The 15,699-nt window shown below is 49.6% G+C and overlaps 1 protein-coding gene across 1 annotated transcript in view; it reads right to left on the bottom strand.

The window, feature by feature from the left end:
• DTX4 (deltex E3 ubiquitin ligase 4) overlaps positions 1-15,699 on the bottom strand; it is a 29,861-nt gene that overhangs the window by 4,464 nt on the left and 9,698 nt on the right. The window contains exons 3-7 of the mRNA XM_065882653.1: positions 9,763-9,824; positions 9,257-9,418; positions 6,744-6,805; positions 5,670-5,822; positions 3,395-3,556 (exon numbers count right to left, since the gene is read on the bottom strand). Of these exons, the coding sequence (XP_065738725.1) occupies positions 3,395-3,556; positions 5,670-5,822; positions 6,744-6,805; positions 9,257-9,418; positions 9,763-9,824 (601 nt within the window). The remainder of the gene's footprint in view (positions 1-3,394; positions 3,557-5,669; positions 5,823-6,743; positions 6,806-9,256; positions 9,419-9,762; positions 9,825-15,699) is intronic.

The raw sequence follows: 15,699 nt of genomic DNA, 5'->3' as shown, positions 1-15,699 counted from the left end.
CTGGCTGAACAAACGAATGAGCGAGTGAATGCAGGAATGAATGAATGAGTGACAAAACTTCAAGAAAACACAGATTTTCCATTTTCTCTTACTAGGGACGACAGTTCCAAAATGGTTTTAAAATTTTGTGATTAAAACAATCTTGTTTAATGGCGCGGCTCAGGATCATGTATGATTTTGCAAACTGAACAGCACGATGGGTAGAGTGGAGTCTCAGAGAAAGGAAAGATCACAGGGAACGGAAAGAGGCAACAGTGTCTTCTGGGAGATGCGGGACTTGAAGGTTCTGAATTTCACATTCTTACGAAATCACATTTACAACATTCCCACGGCCACGGCTGTTTCTAAGCCAGGCTGGACAAACTGATGGCCGATTCTCACCACGGTTCTGCCCGCTCCTCTCCTGCCCGGGACTTGCCTGTTATGCGGCCAACACAGACACCTGCTTGGCACCAGCCCACCAAGGCTGTGTGCTCCCTGCACGGTGACAAGCTCAGCAGTCACGACTCTGCCTTGGCCCCGCTCAGAGTTTCTCCCCCAGAGAATCATCGTCTGCAGTGAAGGCAGAGCTTACAGGGCCTCACTCCTCATGAAAGCCCAAGCTGTGTGGTCCCTGGGGTCTCCAGGAATGGACTTTGCCCTGAGGGTTCTGCTACCGACTCTCACGGGTGGTCTACGGAACGGCTGTAAGGACAGTGCACGGATGCATTTCCTTTGACACAAGGTTTTCCTAGGGGAGCCATGGCACCTCCAGAGGCAGCAGGTGGGCACCTCTATACCCTAGTGCAGGCTCCCCGTTCTTTGGTCCTGGGGTCCAGGAACAAAGAACATCCTCTAAAGTGGTTGCCCCACCCCGACTTTGCCCACGTCAGTCTGCCCTACTTCCCCCAAAGGCCACTGGCTGTTTCTCGGGACTCCCGTACTCTCATCCTTGGCCCTATTATACCCTCCCTGGCAGCCCTAGAATCAACCCAGACGTCTCACTTGCCCTCACATCCAACCATATCTCCCTGGTCCCGGGCCCTCCCTTTTTCATGACTGGAAGCTAAATTATCGCAGTGGTCTCCCAACTGGTCTGTCAGGTCACCCCCCACTCTTTTGCCAGACTGGCCCTCCTAAAGCAGCTCCCCAATCACACGACCTTCCATAACCCTAACCAACGCCCGACCACCTCGAGGGACGCCCCGCCACCAGCCTGTCAAGGAGAACCTACAGCCTTCACCCTGGTGTCGAAGGCCTCCCGACCTGGCCACAGTCCCCCTTCTCTGCCCGCTCTCTCACATCCTCCTTACTCCCTCCTCCTGTGTGCTGTCTGTCCGCCCTGCTTCCCACAGCTTGTATCAGTGGTGCACATCAGTTTTTACTCTATAGTTTAGTGATGTGTATTTATTTCTGCCTGACTGGTTGATACGTCCTTCAAAGAAGAGCCATGTTTTTAAATTCAATTTTTTACAGACTATTACATCTCCCTGTTTTATTTCTTCCTTATCTCACTAAAAGGGGGACTTCAGGGAAGCAAGGGCTGTGTCTGTTTAGCTCACCATTCTTTCTCTAGCATCTAGAACATGTCTGGTCCCCTGTCCACACTCAAATGTTTGTTAAACAAAAGACAAAATGGAGGAAGGCAAGGAGGAAGGAGGAAAGGAAGGTAAACTAATAAATATCTGTTAAATAAATGAATCCAGTGAACACCCTAAACATTTAGAAAAAGCTTCAATGTGTGAAGGAAGGGACACGTTTGTGTTTACTGCCAGGAAAATTGTTCAATTTGTCCGTTAGGGCTGTCTTTTGAAGAATCAAAAGAAATGTCCACAAAAGTCAAGGACTATCTATCAAATTACAAATGCAAATACCATTTGACAAAAAAAAAAAAAAAAATCCACTTCTAGAAAATTATTCTACAGATATACTCACATGCGTGCAAGGTTATTCATGACATTTTGTTGTAGCAAAAGATTGGAAACAATCCATATGCCCATCATATGGAGATGGCTGAATATAAATTATGGTACATTCATACAAGGGATGATTATGCAAAGCTAAGAAAGAATGTGGAAGTTCTCTCTATACTGACATGGAAAGATCTACAGACTATATTGTTCATTGAAAATGCAGGGTGCGTCCACGTCCTGGCTATTGTAAATAGTGCTGCAATGAACATTGTGGTACATGTGGGAAGCAGCAACATAGCACAGGGAGATCAGCTCGGTGCTTCCACGACCTACAGGGGTGGGCTGGGGAGGATGGGAGGGAGGCTCAAGAGGGAGGGGATATAGGGACATGTGTACGCATATGGCTGATTCACTTTGTTGTACGACAGAAACTAACACAGCACTGTGAAGCAGTTATACTCCAATAAAGATCTAAAAAAAAAGAAAGCAAGTGCAGCATGCAGAACAATATGTCTGATATGTCACCTTTGTGTGAAGATGGGAGGAGCGGATGAAGTCTTTGTTGCAAATGCACAAAGAACCCTGAAAGGATACATAAGAAAGTGAGAACAGTGGCGGAGAGTCGGGGAGGGTGAGACTGGGTAGATGGGGGACCGGAGTGGGAAGGAGACTTTTCATAGCATAACATTGTCTTAGCAGCTCTGGCTGCTATAAGAAAATAACATAAACTGGGTGGCTTGTAAACAACAGAAATTCATTTTCCACAGTTCTAGAGTCTGGGAAGTTCCAGATCAAGGTGTCGGCCGATTCAGTGGCTGGTGAGACACCACCACATAAATTGTTTTGTTTCGCAGGTTCACAGCTGGAGAGGAATTGACCTCAGAATGAATTCTACCTTGAGTCTCACCCTATCTAATGTAGATGATATCTAGATAAGACTTCGGACTGAAACTTTGAAGTGGGTGCGGGAATGTGTTAAGACTTGGGGGCTATTGGGATGGAGTGAATGTATTTTGTGTGCAGGAAGGACATGAATTTGGGGAGGCCACGGGTGGAGAGCTGTAGACTGAAAGTCTGGGTCCCCCCCCATAAATTATTATGTTGAAACCTAATCCCCAGTGTGATGGTATTAGGAGATGTGGGGGGTCCCTTGGTGGGTGATTAGGTTATGAAGGTGAAGGCATCACGAATGGGATCAGTATCCTTATAAAAGAGACGCCAGGGAGGCTGCCCATCCCTTCTGCCATGTGAGGACACGGTAAGAAGACGGTGTACAAACCAGGAGGCGGGCTGCCACCAGACACTGAATCTGCTGGCATCTCAATCTTGAACTTCTCAGCCTCCAGAACAGTGAGAAATAAAGTTCTGTTGTTTAAAAGTCATCCAGTCTGTGGGTTTTTTTGTTTGTTTGTTACAGTAGCTTGAATGGACTGAAGACAAACATTTACCTGCAAACAGTTGAACTTTAAATGATAAAAGCCAGTGGCTAAGGGTGGGCTCACCTGAATGCCAGGGGGGATGCTGTAGATGATCCGGATGGTTTTGCAGTCTGGGTGGCCAGGCAGAGAGTGGGGAATGAGGTGGTACTCCATCTTCCCTGGAGGCTGGGTACCTGTCTTCACCCCATAAATGGTCTTACAGGTTGGACACTGCAAACTCCCATCCTGAAGAGACAAGGTCAGAATAGGAAACGGTTTTAGTAATGACCTTCCCACCCAACCCCAAAAGGTACCAGAGATAAAGGGCTGGGGTCGGGGGCAAAATGCACCCAAACGAGTAACAGACCTGAGTTGCCCCCCTGCTTGGCCACTGAGGCCATTGAAAGCTGAAGCTTTCTCCAAAATAAGAGGAGGAAACTTCCACACCAACCCCGTGCTCCACACTAAGGGACATGTAAGAGAGACCCCATCCTTCATAAGGAGACCGGGCTTTGCCCTGCATCTCAGGACTCTGATGGGGGGATGGTGGGGGACTCTGGGTACAGTGACGTGAGGGGTCGTGGTTTCACAGCGGGACCTGGTGACGTGTCTTCTGGAAGGATAGGAGGAGAGCTTGGGAGAGAGCCTGGACAGTAAATCCTGTTCCCAGCTTGCAGAAAGAAAGGGAGTGAGGAGAAGGAAAGCGTGGGCAGGGAACAACGTGTGTACAAAGTGCTGTCACACAGCGGGGACCAGAGCTCTCCAGGACATCCAGATCTCCTCGGGGAAGACTGGGATCCTCTGCGGGGCTATTTAAGGACGTTTCCATTCAAACTCTACTCATTTAAAGGAACAGCTTGTATTCAGGGCAATGGAAGTTACTCCGTGTGATCAAAGGATAGGAATCCAAGGCCAGGGTCCCACTCTCTGTTCTGGCCTTAACTTGCTTCGTGACCTTGGATGAATCACTCCATCCAATAAATTCTCTCTGGGCCTTTTCACCCCGCTTCTCTGTAAAGAAGATAAAAACTGCGTGCTTCAAAGTATTAGTGCAAAAGAGAATAAAGGATAGTGTCTTCAACATTTTTGAAGCACCAAGGAAATAAACGCAAGAGTCCTAGATTATTCCTGAATACAGTTATCAAAAAAGGGAATACATGTCCTAAGAAACCTCTTTAAACCCAAAATAACCTCTTCAAATGCCAAATCCCGATGAAACCTTTTTTCTTAGGGTCAGGAAATTGGGCAAGGGATACAGACACACATCGTTCACGAATAATTGAGCTCTCTGAGACAGAGAAAGATCCCAAGATTGGCACTTCGGGAGTCTCAACCACAGGGCTATATTAGGATGAAGGGAAAAAACATACAGCCATAATACAAAGGAGATACCAATTTGAATAACAATGCTAACAGCACTCTATAAAGTAGGGATTGTTTTATCTCCATTTTCCAGATGGAAAATGAAATGTCCAGGAGGTTGAAAATCTTGCTTGCCCAAGGCCATTTGGCCACTAAGCCAGGGTTTGAGCTTAGGTCTGCTGCCTTTACTCTTTTCCCACAGCAAGAGACGTACAGAGCAGCCTCTGAAAGCCAAACATTTTTTTGGATGAATAAGCAGTTGGATATCACAAAAATCTCAGACTCTGAGGCAATCCAAGATGGGCCTGGAGAAATGAGTAGAATTCAAATTCATGCAGATGGGGAATGAAGGTTATTCCAGGCATTGGAGAGAACATGAGAAAACTCAATGGCTTAGGCATTGTAAGCAGAGAGTTACCATCTGAGGACACTCCCAGATTCCTGGAAACCAGCTCTCTTGGACAAGACAAGCATCACAGACAGCCTTCCCCTCCTCGAACTAGGACCCTAAGGGACTTCCAGTTATACCTTGGTAAAATCTTTAGTGCTTTTGAAGGGGTGGTGGAAGGTGTTTTGAAATTGTCCACCGAAAATGAATCGTAACTGAAAATCAGTAGCCCTGGGAGAAAGAAGGGTGATGGGAAATCCATCCATGCCAGTATGACTGGATACTAACCCCTGGCCCATCATCATGGACCACTCCCCCCTGGGACTCTCAGGGACAGAAGTCTACACCTTTCAGACCACCACTCAGTGTGGATACAGGGGGAGAGTCGGGTAGCATAGACCAAAAGGAAGGTAAAGACAGAGTTTACCAACATCATAATTTCGTGGGAAATTGATCCTGCTGAGAACAACCAAGTTCATCACCCCTGCTGCCCTGGGATGCCTTTGAGACTCCCCAAACCACCTGCGTGCCACTCCAATAAGGCCTCCATGCTCTCACACCCCAGGGCCCACGTGGGAGGTGGCAGCAGCCCCACGGGCTGGCACTAACCTTGTTGCCATTGTTGTACATGGCGACCAGGCAGTAGATGTGGTAGATGTGGCCGCATCTGGACAGCTTACCCACTAGGTCAGGCTTGACCGTCGGCTGTGGACCCTTGTAGCCTGAGGGGGCCGTGAGGCGCTCCATACAGATGGTGCAGTCCTGGGGGTGGGAGGGGACAGAGGAAAGAGGACATCAGCTCTCAATCAGCCTAGGAGGCCAAAGCGTCTCCAAGGTGGTTCCCGCGTGATCTCAGAGGTCAGGTGAGCTATTTCTTCTCCTCTTCTAGAAAGCCCACAGACCAGGGTAAACATGCCTTTGGGAATCTAAATAGAATTCTGCCCTGCTCTGCACAACAGAGAAATTCCTGAAACAATTCCTGGTGGTGGTACATGTTCATTTGGGCTGGCCAACAGAATGATAACCTCCTTGGGGGCTGTGACCGACTGTCCTTCCTTGGTATCCTTCAGTGGCTTGTGGAGGAAACCAATGCTTGCTGAGAGACTCACCGACAAGCTTTATTTAAATGGAACATCTGTAAAGGAATTGTATTTGAAGCGTCCTGGAGAGGCTGCTGTTTAAATAAGTCTACATCAGGATTTCTCAACCTTGGCACCATTGACATTTGGGGCCAGATAATTCTTTGCTGTGGGTGCTGTCCTGGGCCTTCCTGGGCATTGTAGGGTGTTTAGCGGCATCCTTGGCCTTTGTCTACTACATACTATCAGCATCCCCTCTCCCCTCCAGTCATGTAAAAGCACCTCTGGTTGAGAACTGCTGGGACATCAAGCCCCTTTTAAAGTCAGTACCCATAGCTTATCATACTGCCTTTCTTAAATTCAGACTCTCACGTTAAGGCAGTTTAGAATCGGTCAGCAGTTTGCTGAATGGGGAGGTGGGCGACGTTAAGCTGCAGCTGTCGCTCAGGACCATGAACCCGGAGCCTGGGCGTCCGCTCTGACCAGCTCTGCACCAGTCAGGACTTAAAAGCAGCTCCTGCCGCATCCTGTGGAAAACTCTGGCAGAGGAGATGCTTGTGGGTGATGGAGAAGGTGAGCCCCGCCCTGGCTCCCCTGCGGTCACCTCGTCGGGTGGATGCCGGACTTTCTGCAGATACTTCTTTAGCACCTCTTCTGGGGTTTTACCTGTGGGGACAAGATATTCAGTGGGCCACCAAGACAAGCTGGATGTGCCAGAGAGAGGGGAGTTGTTAGCCAGGCTCAAAGCAGAAAAGGCAAGCAATTCATTGCACAATTGGATTTAAGAACTGAAAGGGAACAGAGTGGTAGAAGATGGAGGGAGGTGGTCTGAGGAGGTGGGAGGTGTCCACATCCGCTTTTATCTCCTTAGGTCACTTCCCTGACAGCCCCCTGCCTAATTTCAACAAACCCACTTTTTAACTGACAGAGGTTGAGTGGGTTTCTCTTCCACATCATTGAAGAGCCTGGACCCGCCCAAACGATGCAATGAGATGACAAATGAAAGCACTCTGCGTTGCAGCTCTATGTACAACAGCCCAGAGGTGGAAGCAACCTAAGTGTCCATCGTCGGATGAATGGATAAAGAAGATGTGGCACATATATACGCTGGAATATTACTCAGCCATAAAAAGAAATGAAATTGAGCTATTTGTAATGAGGTGGATAGACCTAGAGTCTGTCATACAGAGTGAAGTAAGTCAGAAAGAGAAAGACAAATACCGTATGCTAACACATATATATGGAATCTAAGAAAAAAAAATGTCATGAAGAACCTAGGGATAAGACAGGAATAAAGACACAGACCTACTAGAGAATGGACTTGAGGATATGGGGAGGGGGAAGGGTGAGCTGTGACAAAGCGAGAGAGAGACATGCACATATATACACTACCAAACGTAAGGTAGATAGCTAGTGGGGAGCAGCCGCATAGCACAGGGAGATCTGCTCGGTGCTTTGTGACTGCCTGGAGGGGTGGGATAGGGAGGGTGGGAGGGAGGGAGATGCAAGAGGGAAGAGATATGGGAACATATGTATATGTATAACTGATTTACTTCGTTATAAAGCAGAAACTAACACACCATTGTAAATTAATTATACTCCAATAAAGATGTAAAAAAAAAAAAAGGAAAGCACTCTGTAAACTGTTACACGTTTAAAAGCATTAGGTAGGCTTATGGCATTCCTTTTACAATGCGCTAAGTACTGTCTCAATCGGTAATGTGGAGTCAAAGTGCTATTATTTTTATGGGAAACCAGAAATTTATGACCACGGCTTCAGACGGTCTTCTTGCCGTTGATGGCATGATCGCTGCCAGCAGAGGTAGCCCAGCAGTAGGGAAAGGGTGATGCTCTGGGAAGCAATTACCTGACAGTTGCATTGATTCTGGAATTTGGGGAGGGGAGGAACTGGACCCCTAAGGCTAGGCAGCCTAGCCTAAAGGCAGGGGATGGGACGATACGGACTCACAAAGAGGCATAGAAATTTGAAAAAAGGGTCAGTGCCTCCCCTGGGTGACCTTCTTAACGTCTCTAAGATTCTGTTTTCTCACCTAGGAAATGGGCAGGAGCAGCCAGTCCTACTGAGAGCGATGCTTTGACAATTACATGAGCTAACGGGTGTACAGTTCTCTGGCACTTTACCTGCTAAGAGTCTGATATATGCTATTAATAACAGGAAGAGTGGGAAAGTGCAAAATCCTGCCGTTTCCTATGAGACTACCAGCAAGGCAATCAAGTTTATTTAAGCAGAGAGCTTTTGATAGACTGGAAAAGTAGGACAAGGGCTTGAGGAAGTGGATCCTGCAACATTCAGAAGCAGGGATGCGGGCCCTTCCTTTCCACTGCCCTGCTTCTCTTAGAAGAATCGAGCTTCTGTTAACTGAAAGCCTATTGCTTGCTGGGCTAAGTCACGATATACATATGATCCCACTGAAACTGCATAACAAGTTTGCAAGGTGGGGACTTAGGAGTGACGGTGAAATCACTTAACAACCAATACCAGAGACTAGAGAGACCAGCCACAGAGCTGAAGTGCCCTTGGTGCCCTGATAAGCACAGGCATTTGACCTCCTAGTTGTAGGATGTGAAAAGAGAGAATGGAGCTCCTAAAGGGGGGTGTGAGGGGCCAGAGCATCTGGAGTCTAGAGAGGGACACAAGACAGTGGTTACTTCCCCAGTGACATGGATGCATTACAGGACATACCTGCCGGGTACCAGTTGTGCCCATTGTAAAGGTGAGAAAATAAGAGACTGGGGTCACAAGACTGCAAGGGACAAAGTTGGGATATGAGTCAAGTCTGTTTGGGTTCCAATGTCAAAGCGATCTTTCTCTCTAATGTATTGATATTTTATCTGTGTCTGCACCCTATTTTTATGTGCCTATATTTTTGTGCTGCATTTTTATATTTCTCAAGGTGTCTCCATCTGATCCATACCTCATCCACTTTGCTGTAATCCTCAGAACAGGTACTAGGTAGGCCCATTTAGCAGATGCAGAAATTAAGGCACAGCGGGGGAAGGCACGGGTATGACCCTCAGTGGTGGAGGCAGAGCCAGGGCTGGGAGCCAAGTCTGTGACCTCCCCGCCAGGACCGCTTTCGATAAAGAGGCCGATACCTTTCTTGGCTTGTTTCTTGGTGGTCTTGCGGCTTGTGTTGGAAACCCCTGGGATGGACTTTATTTCGCTCTTGCTGACGGGGGGTGGGTGGAGGGCCAGCTTTGGTGGCCTGGTAAGACACACAGGCAGCCCTGCCGCACTCATGAGGATCCCAGTGATTCCTGGAAGGGCAAGAGCATGAGAGAAGAAGGACTGGAGAGTCAGCCCCCCAACCCGCCCCCCCCCCCAGTAACCTCCTCGCCTCCTTTCCACCAGCATTATCATAACTCATGGATTCTCTACGTAGCCTCCACTTTTCTCGGAAACATATCCATTCCCTCATTTTCAACAGCAAGCTGTGCTTTTCACGATCAATTCTTCCCAAACTCTTCCTGCCCTTCCAACCCAACTCCTCACATCCTCGTTTGTCTTAATCAACATCCGAATTCTCTCTCTTTTTACAAATGCTCACCATACCTATTTCATTGCTTTTGTTTTTCTACCTTCAGCCGGGGGTTTCTCTTACCTGCCAAGGCAGGGTTGACAGGACTGGACCCACTTAGGTTCTTCACTGGGACAGTGGGGACCCTGAAAAAGGAGAGAACAGACACATCATGCTTTTGACAAGTGGGACAAAATGGGCCAGTGGTGGGGACCCCAAAACTTCACCCACTGAGGGGTTCCCCTTTCTTACAGGAACTACTTATTCCTACTAAAGATGCAGTAAGTTCTTAGCCCCTCAGCCAGAGCTGATACCTTCAAACCTTGTCAGTCCACTCCACAGAACCTCAAAACTCAGAATGGCTCCGCGGTTCCCTCAGAGTCCCAGGAAGGCCCACACAGCCCTGCCTGAGCTGCCAAAATCCCCCACCCCAATCCCCCCAGCTCTCTGGCCTCTCCTCAAGTCACTCGCCTCTTTACTGCACTCTAGCTCTTCCTCCTACTGGCCAAGAACACTCCTGCCTCAGAGCCTTTGCATAGCCTGTTCCCTCTGCCTGAAATGCTGTTCCACCCGACACCTACTTGGTTCCCTCCTACAACTTCTTCAGCCTTGGCTCAAATGTTCCCTTCTCAGTGATGTTCCTGAGGCCATCTTATTTAATACTGCTACCCACCCCTCCATCCCACCCTGAGACCCACCCCCCCACAAGCCCTCTTACCCTGGTCTTTTTTTTTTTTTTTTGGCCACGTCCCATGGTTTGTGGGATATTAGTTCCCCAACCGGGGATTGAACCTGGGCCCAGGGCAGTGAAAGTGCTGAGTCCTCACCAGTGGACTGCCAGGGAATTCCCACGTATGATCTTTGAAAATAAGTTGTTGCTTCTTATCTTCCCTCCTAAAATCTAAGCTCTACCAGGGCAAATATCTTCGTCTGTTTCATTCAGAGCCTGACACTAGTAGGCATTCAACAAATATTGGTTGAAGAAATGAAAAAAACATAAAGAAGCAAGTTCAAACGTGGGTGTACAGTCACCTCAGAAGCTTCTGAAAAGGCAAAGCCCCCTGCCTGCATCAGAAGCTCTACCTGTGGGCCAGGAGAATCTGCATTTTGACAAGCTTCTGCTGAGAGGAGGCAGAGGCAGCCGATCCCTAGTCTAACATTTGGAAACCATTGCTCTAACAGCTGTCACTTCTCCTTTTCCCTGAGAAGCATAAATCAGGCAAGGCCTCCTCCCTTTTCTGTCCTTCTCCCCAGCAACTTGAGCCAGGATGGAGAGAAGACAGCACAGCTGCCTGGGAAAGTCGAGGCCTCCCACGGTGCTGAATGGAAAAATATGAGACGCACGGGGCTAGGTCTTGCACCATCCCCCTTGCCACCCAGGCCTCCACAGCTGGGCTTGGAAGGGGATGTGGGCTTGGAGATGGACGGGGTCACCGACGACTCCAGGAACCAGAGTTTCTGCTATGGGGGTAGGGTGGTGCTGGGAAAGTAGGGGGAGGGGAAAAAGCACTTGTTTATTTGTTATTAATTTATTTGTCCATTCATACTGAGCCCACTTTGTGTCGGATACTCTGCTGTATGCCAGGGACACAGCAGTGAACAAGACAGCCCACAGCCCTTCATCCCTGTGTCAAAATCGCTAACAAGAGGAGTCAGGCACTTAATCCCAGGCACCGTTCTACCTGCTCACAGTATATACATCCATCTGACCCTTCCAACAACCTATGCAAGAGGTGTTATTATTATTAACTCCGTTTTAATAGGCAGGGAAGGTGAGACACAGAGAGGTTAAGCAAACTTGACGAAGGTCACACGGCGAAGGATTTGAACCCGGGAAATCTGTCTCCAGAGCCCATTGTTTTAGCCACTCACTAGGCTGTGCTCTTGTGTCTGTGTAATCCTCATCACACCCCCCGCTGCAGACAGAAAACACGAAGTTTCAGGTTTAAGGAATGAACCCACAACTCAGAGGGGAGGTTGGAATGTCACCTCAAGGCTGAGCACTGGGTCTGTCTGTCCCCCACGTGCCCAGAAGGACGGGTGCTTGCCTGGCCACGCTGAGTCTTCTGGGGTCTCTGTCCCTTCCCAGGGATGATGACGTGTGCACCAGGGTTGTGAGAAGGATGTGGAAGTAACAAATGTGGGTGTGTTTGTGTCTCAACAGGCCACCAAAGGCTACTTGTCCTCAGAAACTGTCCCCAGGATAAGTCAAATCCCGATGGGACGAGGTGAAAGCTGAATTCAACACAAAAGAAAGACACCAAGAAAAAGAGGCACAGACTTGATTCCGGACTCTGTAATCTGCCCCACAGGGCCAGGCATGGTATAGCGGATGGGGGGTCAGAGGAATCAGCTTAAAGACCCAGTCCTGCCAGTAACAATGTCCAGCAACTTTTCTGAGCCTCAATTTCCCTATCTGTAAAACTGTGAAAGTCTTGGGTTAGAAGCTGCCGAGGAGACTTCCTGATGATTTCCCACCCCAGTACCTGGGGACCCAAGGTGTAGTCTCTGCCCTGGGTCTCCCACCTGGGGCCGATTCTCCTCCCGCCTCTCTCTGGGGAGGTGGGGTGGGCAGGGTCCCTCCTCTGCGCCTGCTCTCTGGATCCACACCAGGGGGCAGTGGGCGCCACCCAGCCCAGCACCTGCCCTCCCCCCTCACCATCTCCAAGGCCCCCACTTCAGCTGATAAGTAGCTGTGATCTGGGTGACAAAAGCCACCTTTGTTCCCACAAACTGGACTGGCAGGTTTCCACACCCAACCTGGTTAACCAGGAAATAGTCCAATCCCCAGAGCGTACATCCCGGGCAGCCCGAGAACTCCGAGTTGGGGGCAAGGTCTGGGGAGAGGGAGGGTGTGCTGGTGAATACTGCGGAAAAGGTGGGTGTCCCTGCCACGCCAGGAAAGGGACAACATGGCGGAAGGGCTTGTCAGGAGGCTCTGGATGGTGGCAGCAGGGCTTGGGGAAGAGGGGATATTTGCTTATGAAATACAGAAGTGTCCAGCGGAAGGGGCCCTGCAAGGGGGTCAGGATATCTGCTTCTAGCCCAGCTCTGCACCGACTTTGTGCCTTTGGGAGAACCGTGCAGCCTCTTTGCCATTCAGGACCGCATCTGAGTTACCACGCAGTAAACAGGGCGCCCTAAATCCCTGTCCCTGGGTTCCCAGGGAGGGAGGATTTAGGATCCAGGTCGAATACTTTGTAAATAGCCGAGCCCTATGCAAATCTGGGCGATTGTTTACATCTTTTGGCTCCCAAAGGTAAGAGGAAGTTGGGCTTGATATAAAGCCTTCTCCTGGTTAATATTCCAATTTTCTCAGATTCTTGAGGATGTCAGGTGTAAAGTGTTAATACAAAGTTGAGTGCTGGGCAGATCGTTGAGCAGGCAACACTTGACCACCCTTCCCCCACCGTTCTTGGTTAAAAAGAAAACCAAGGAGAACGGCCTGTATGGTCCACACCGGGCACACCCTGTCGGGGCCCCCAGGGTTATAGGTGCCCGAGTCCTTTTCCTAGAGATCAGTAACCCAAAGGCAGGTGAGCATTCACGTCCTCCAGGCAACTCAGCTCAGCAAAAGCTGCCTGACCCAAGTACTCGCGGGCCAATCAATCAGCAGACACCCCCTGCCCCCGTGCCGTGGGGAAGTTCCCAGTTATGGAGGGTGCACGTTTTAATTTCTGTCTCTAACATACAAAACTAAGAAAAGAGAAGAGCTGGCAAGGTGGCAGGGGAAGGGGGGGGTTGATGAGGGGAGAATAGCTCTGCAGATACCATGGTGAGAAGTGTTTTTCTGGGAGTTACGAGCCAACCCAGGAATCCTCGGCGGAACAATGGTCTTGTCTCTCCAGCAACTGAGGTCTCGCTGGAGATAGAGAAGCCTCCATTCTGGAAAAGACGGCCAGAGGGGCGACTCCCGCCCCCCTCAGCACAGCCCTCCTCTCTCCTCTTTAGAAACCTCCTGCTTGTGTCTCTGAATAATTCACAGGATCTTTTGTTCCCCCCAAAACCCTTCTCTCCATCCCACCTCTCCCGCCCTCCCTGGTCTTCCTTTTTTCCGTGGGAAAGTTACTGGAAGAGGTCATGGGCAGAGAGGGGAGGGGGAAGGGGCCGTTGGACGACAGAAGGTCGATGGCAACGGCAGACAAAGGGAATAAACACGCTAATTAAATGGCCAAGAAAGACTGGAGGAGAAGATGGTAGTGGGGGTGAGGGAGGTGGTAAGAGGTGAAAAGGAGAGGGCTGGAAGACAGAGAGGGTAGGGAGGGGCCTCCCTTGTCAGGAAAACAGAGCAGAGAAAAAAACAACTTGTTTCTATAGCCCTTTTGAAATTGCACTGCCCAGACCTCCGCCCCAGTTCTGCTGCTCGGATTCTATTGGCAGGTAGATCCTCAAGCAGAGAGATAAAGAGCTGCCGACTCCTTCATCGACATTTAAAGCGATCTGGGGTTCCCTTCCCTCAAGTATGGCATGGGGTCACTTGGCTTTTGTGTAGGGCGCCAGAAATGAAGTAGGGTGGCAGATTCGACTCAGTAACTACAGAGCGCATAGATACTGTTCGTAATAGTAACGGCAGCTAATACTGAAAAGACTCTTATTATGTGCCAAGCACTGTAGTGAATCCACACTGAATATTTCATTTAAGTCCTCATGACAAACCCTATAAGCAAGGTACCATTCCTCTCCCCATTTTACAGATGAGTAAACTGAAGATAGAGGATGCAAAACTTGCCCCAAGTTACACAGCCAGAAACTTGGGTTCCAGCCCAGCCAGTCAGATTCTAAAGACTGTGTTCTTACCCACTATAGGAGCCTCCCTCTGCCATGCCAGCAGTCGCCCTGGAACTCCGTTAGAGGTCCTGGGATGCTGCTGTACGCCAGTGTGGAGAAACCGTGCGGCGGCATTGTGCGGGTACCCCTTCCCCTCTGCCAAATACTTCTGCAGGCTCAGAGGAAGTCATGAAAACCCCAGGCATCTGACTAGCATCTGACCATTTATAAATTGCCTTCAAGTACAACAAGGAGCTGGGCTTTGGCCCAAAGAGCGGCAGACTAGGAGACGGAAATCTAGGTTCCAGCTCCCACTCTGTAACACGTGGGCTGTGCCTCTCTCCTTGGGGAGTTAACTCCCAGCTGAGTGCCCATGCCTGACACTTGCATCACGGTGTAAGGTCATGAGTTAATGCTGGCGAGCGCATCGGGTCAGCTGTTAAGGGGTGACTGCTCTTAGCTGAGGTTTTGACACTGACTCCATGGGGTAGGCAAGGCAAGCAAGATGATCCCCATTCCACACAGGGGGAACATGGACCTTGCAAAGAATCCGTGCCTCACCCAGTGGCAGAGGCAGGATTAAAGGCCCGGCCTCATGGTCTGCAAGCTACCCTCCTTCCTGTCTCCTCCCGGCGCTGAGCCTCTATGTGCAGAGATCTTCCTCTGGGCAGCCTGACCTTCACACTCTTGGGTCCAACCTACCTCTGAACCATCCCGAATGTCTGGGGCTTGGGCGGCAGGCAGGGCCAGGCTCCTCCAGAGAAAGGGAAGATTGGACACATATAAGAGGCCAATCTCACAAGAAGTCAGGGACTGGCAGGCAAAGGCTACGGGTACCACGTGAACCTGCGTCTCTCCCATTTTATGATCAGGAAGGCCAAGAGGATGATAAAAAGGAGTCATGACAGAATCTACAACATCCCCAAGTTGTCACAGGAATGACTGAGACGGTGCATGGGAACTGCCTGGGAGGTAGTAAGTACTCATTAAACACGGGCTGTTATTCCAATCTGGAGGCACCAGAGGAAAGGGACTAACCCTCACTTGGCACCTGCTGTGTGCTGGACACCGTGGTATGTGATTGACAGGGAAGCAGCATGGCTGAGTGGGGAAGGTCTGGGCTCAGACCTCCTGAAGTCTGAATCCCGTTCTCTACTGATGATTAGGTACGTGCCCTGGAACGAGTGAAACTCTCATGTCTTCAAGGGTAAAATGGGATCAAAAATGCTTACTCCAGGGGCTTCCCTGGTGGCG

This window comes from Phocoena phocoena, chromosome 8 (assembly GCF_963924675.1).
Source record: "Phocoena phocoena chromosome 8, mPhoPho1.1, whole genome shotgun sequence".
NCBI lineage: Eukaryota > Metazoa > Chordata > Mammalia > Artiodactyla > Phocoenidae > Phocoena > Phocoena phocoena.
This window is presented reverse-complemented; position numbering and strand designations above follow the sequence as displayed.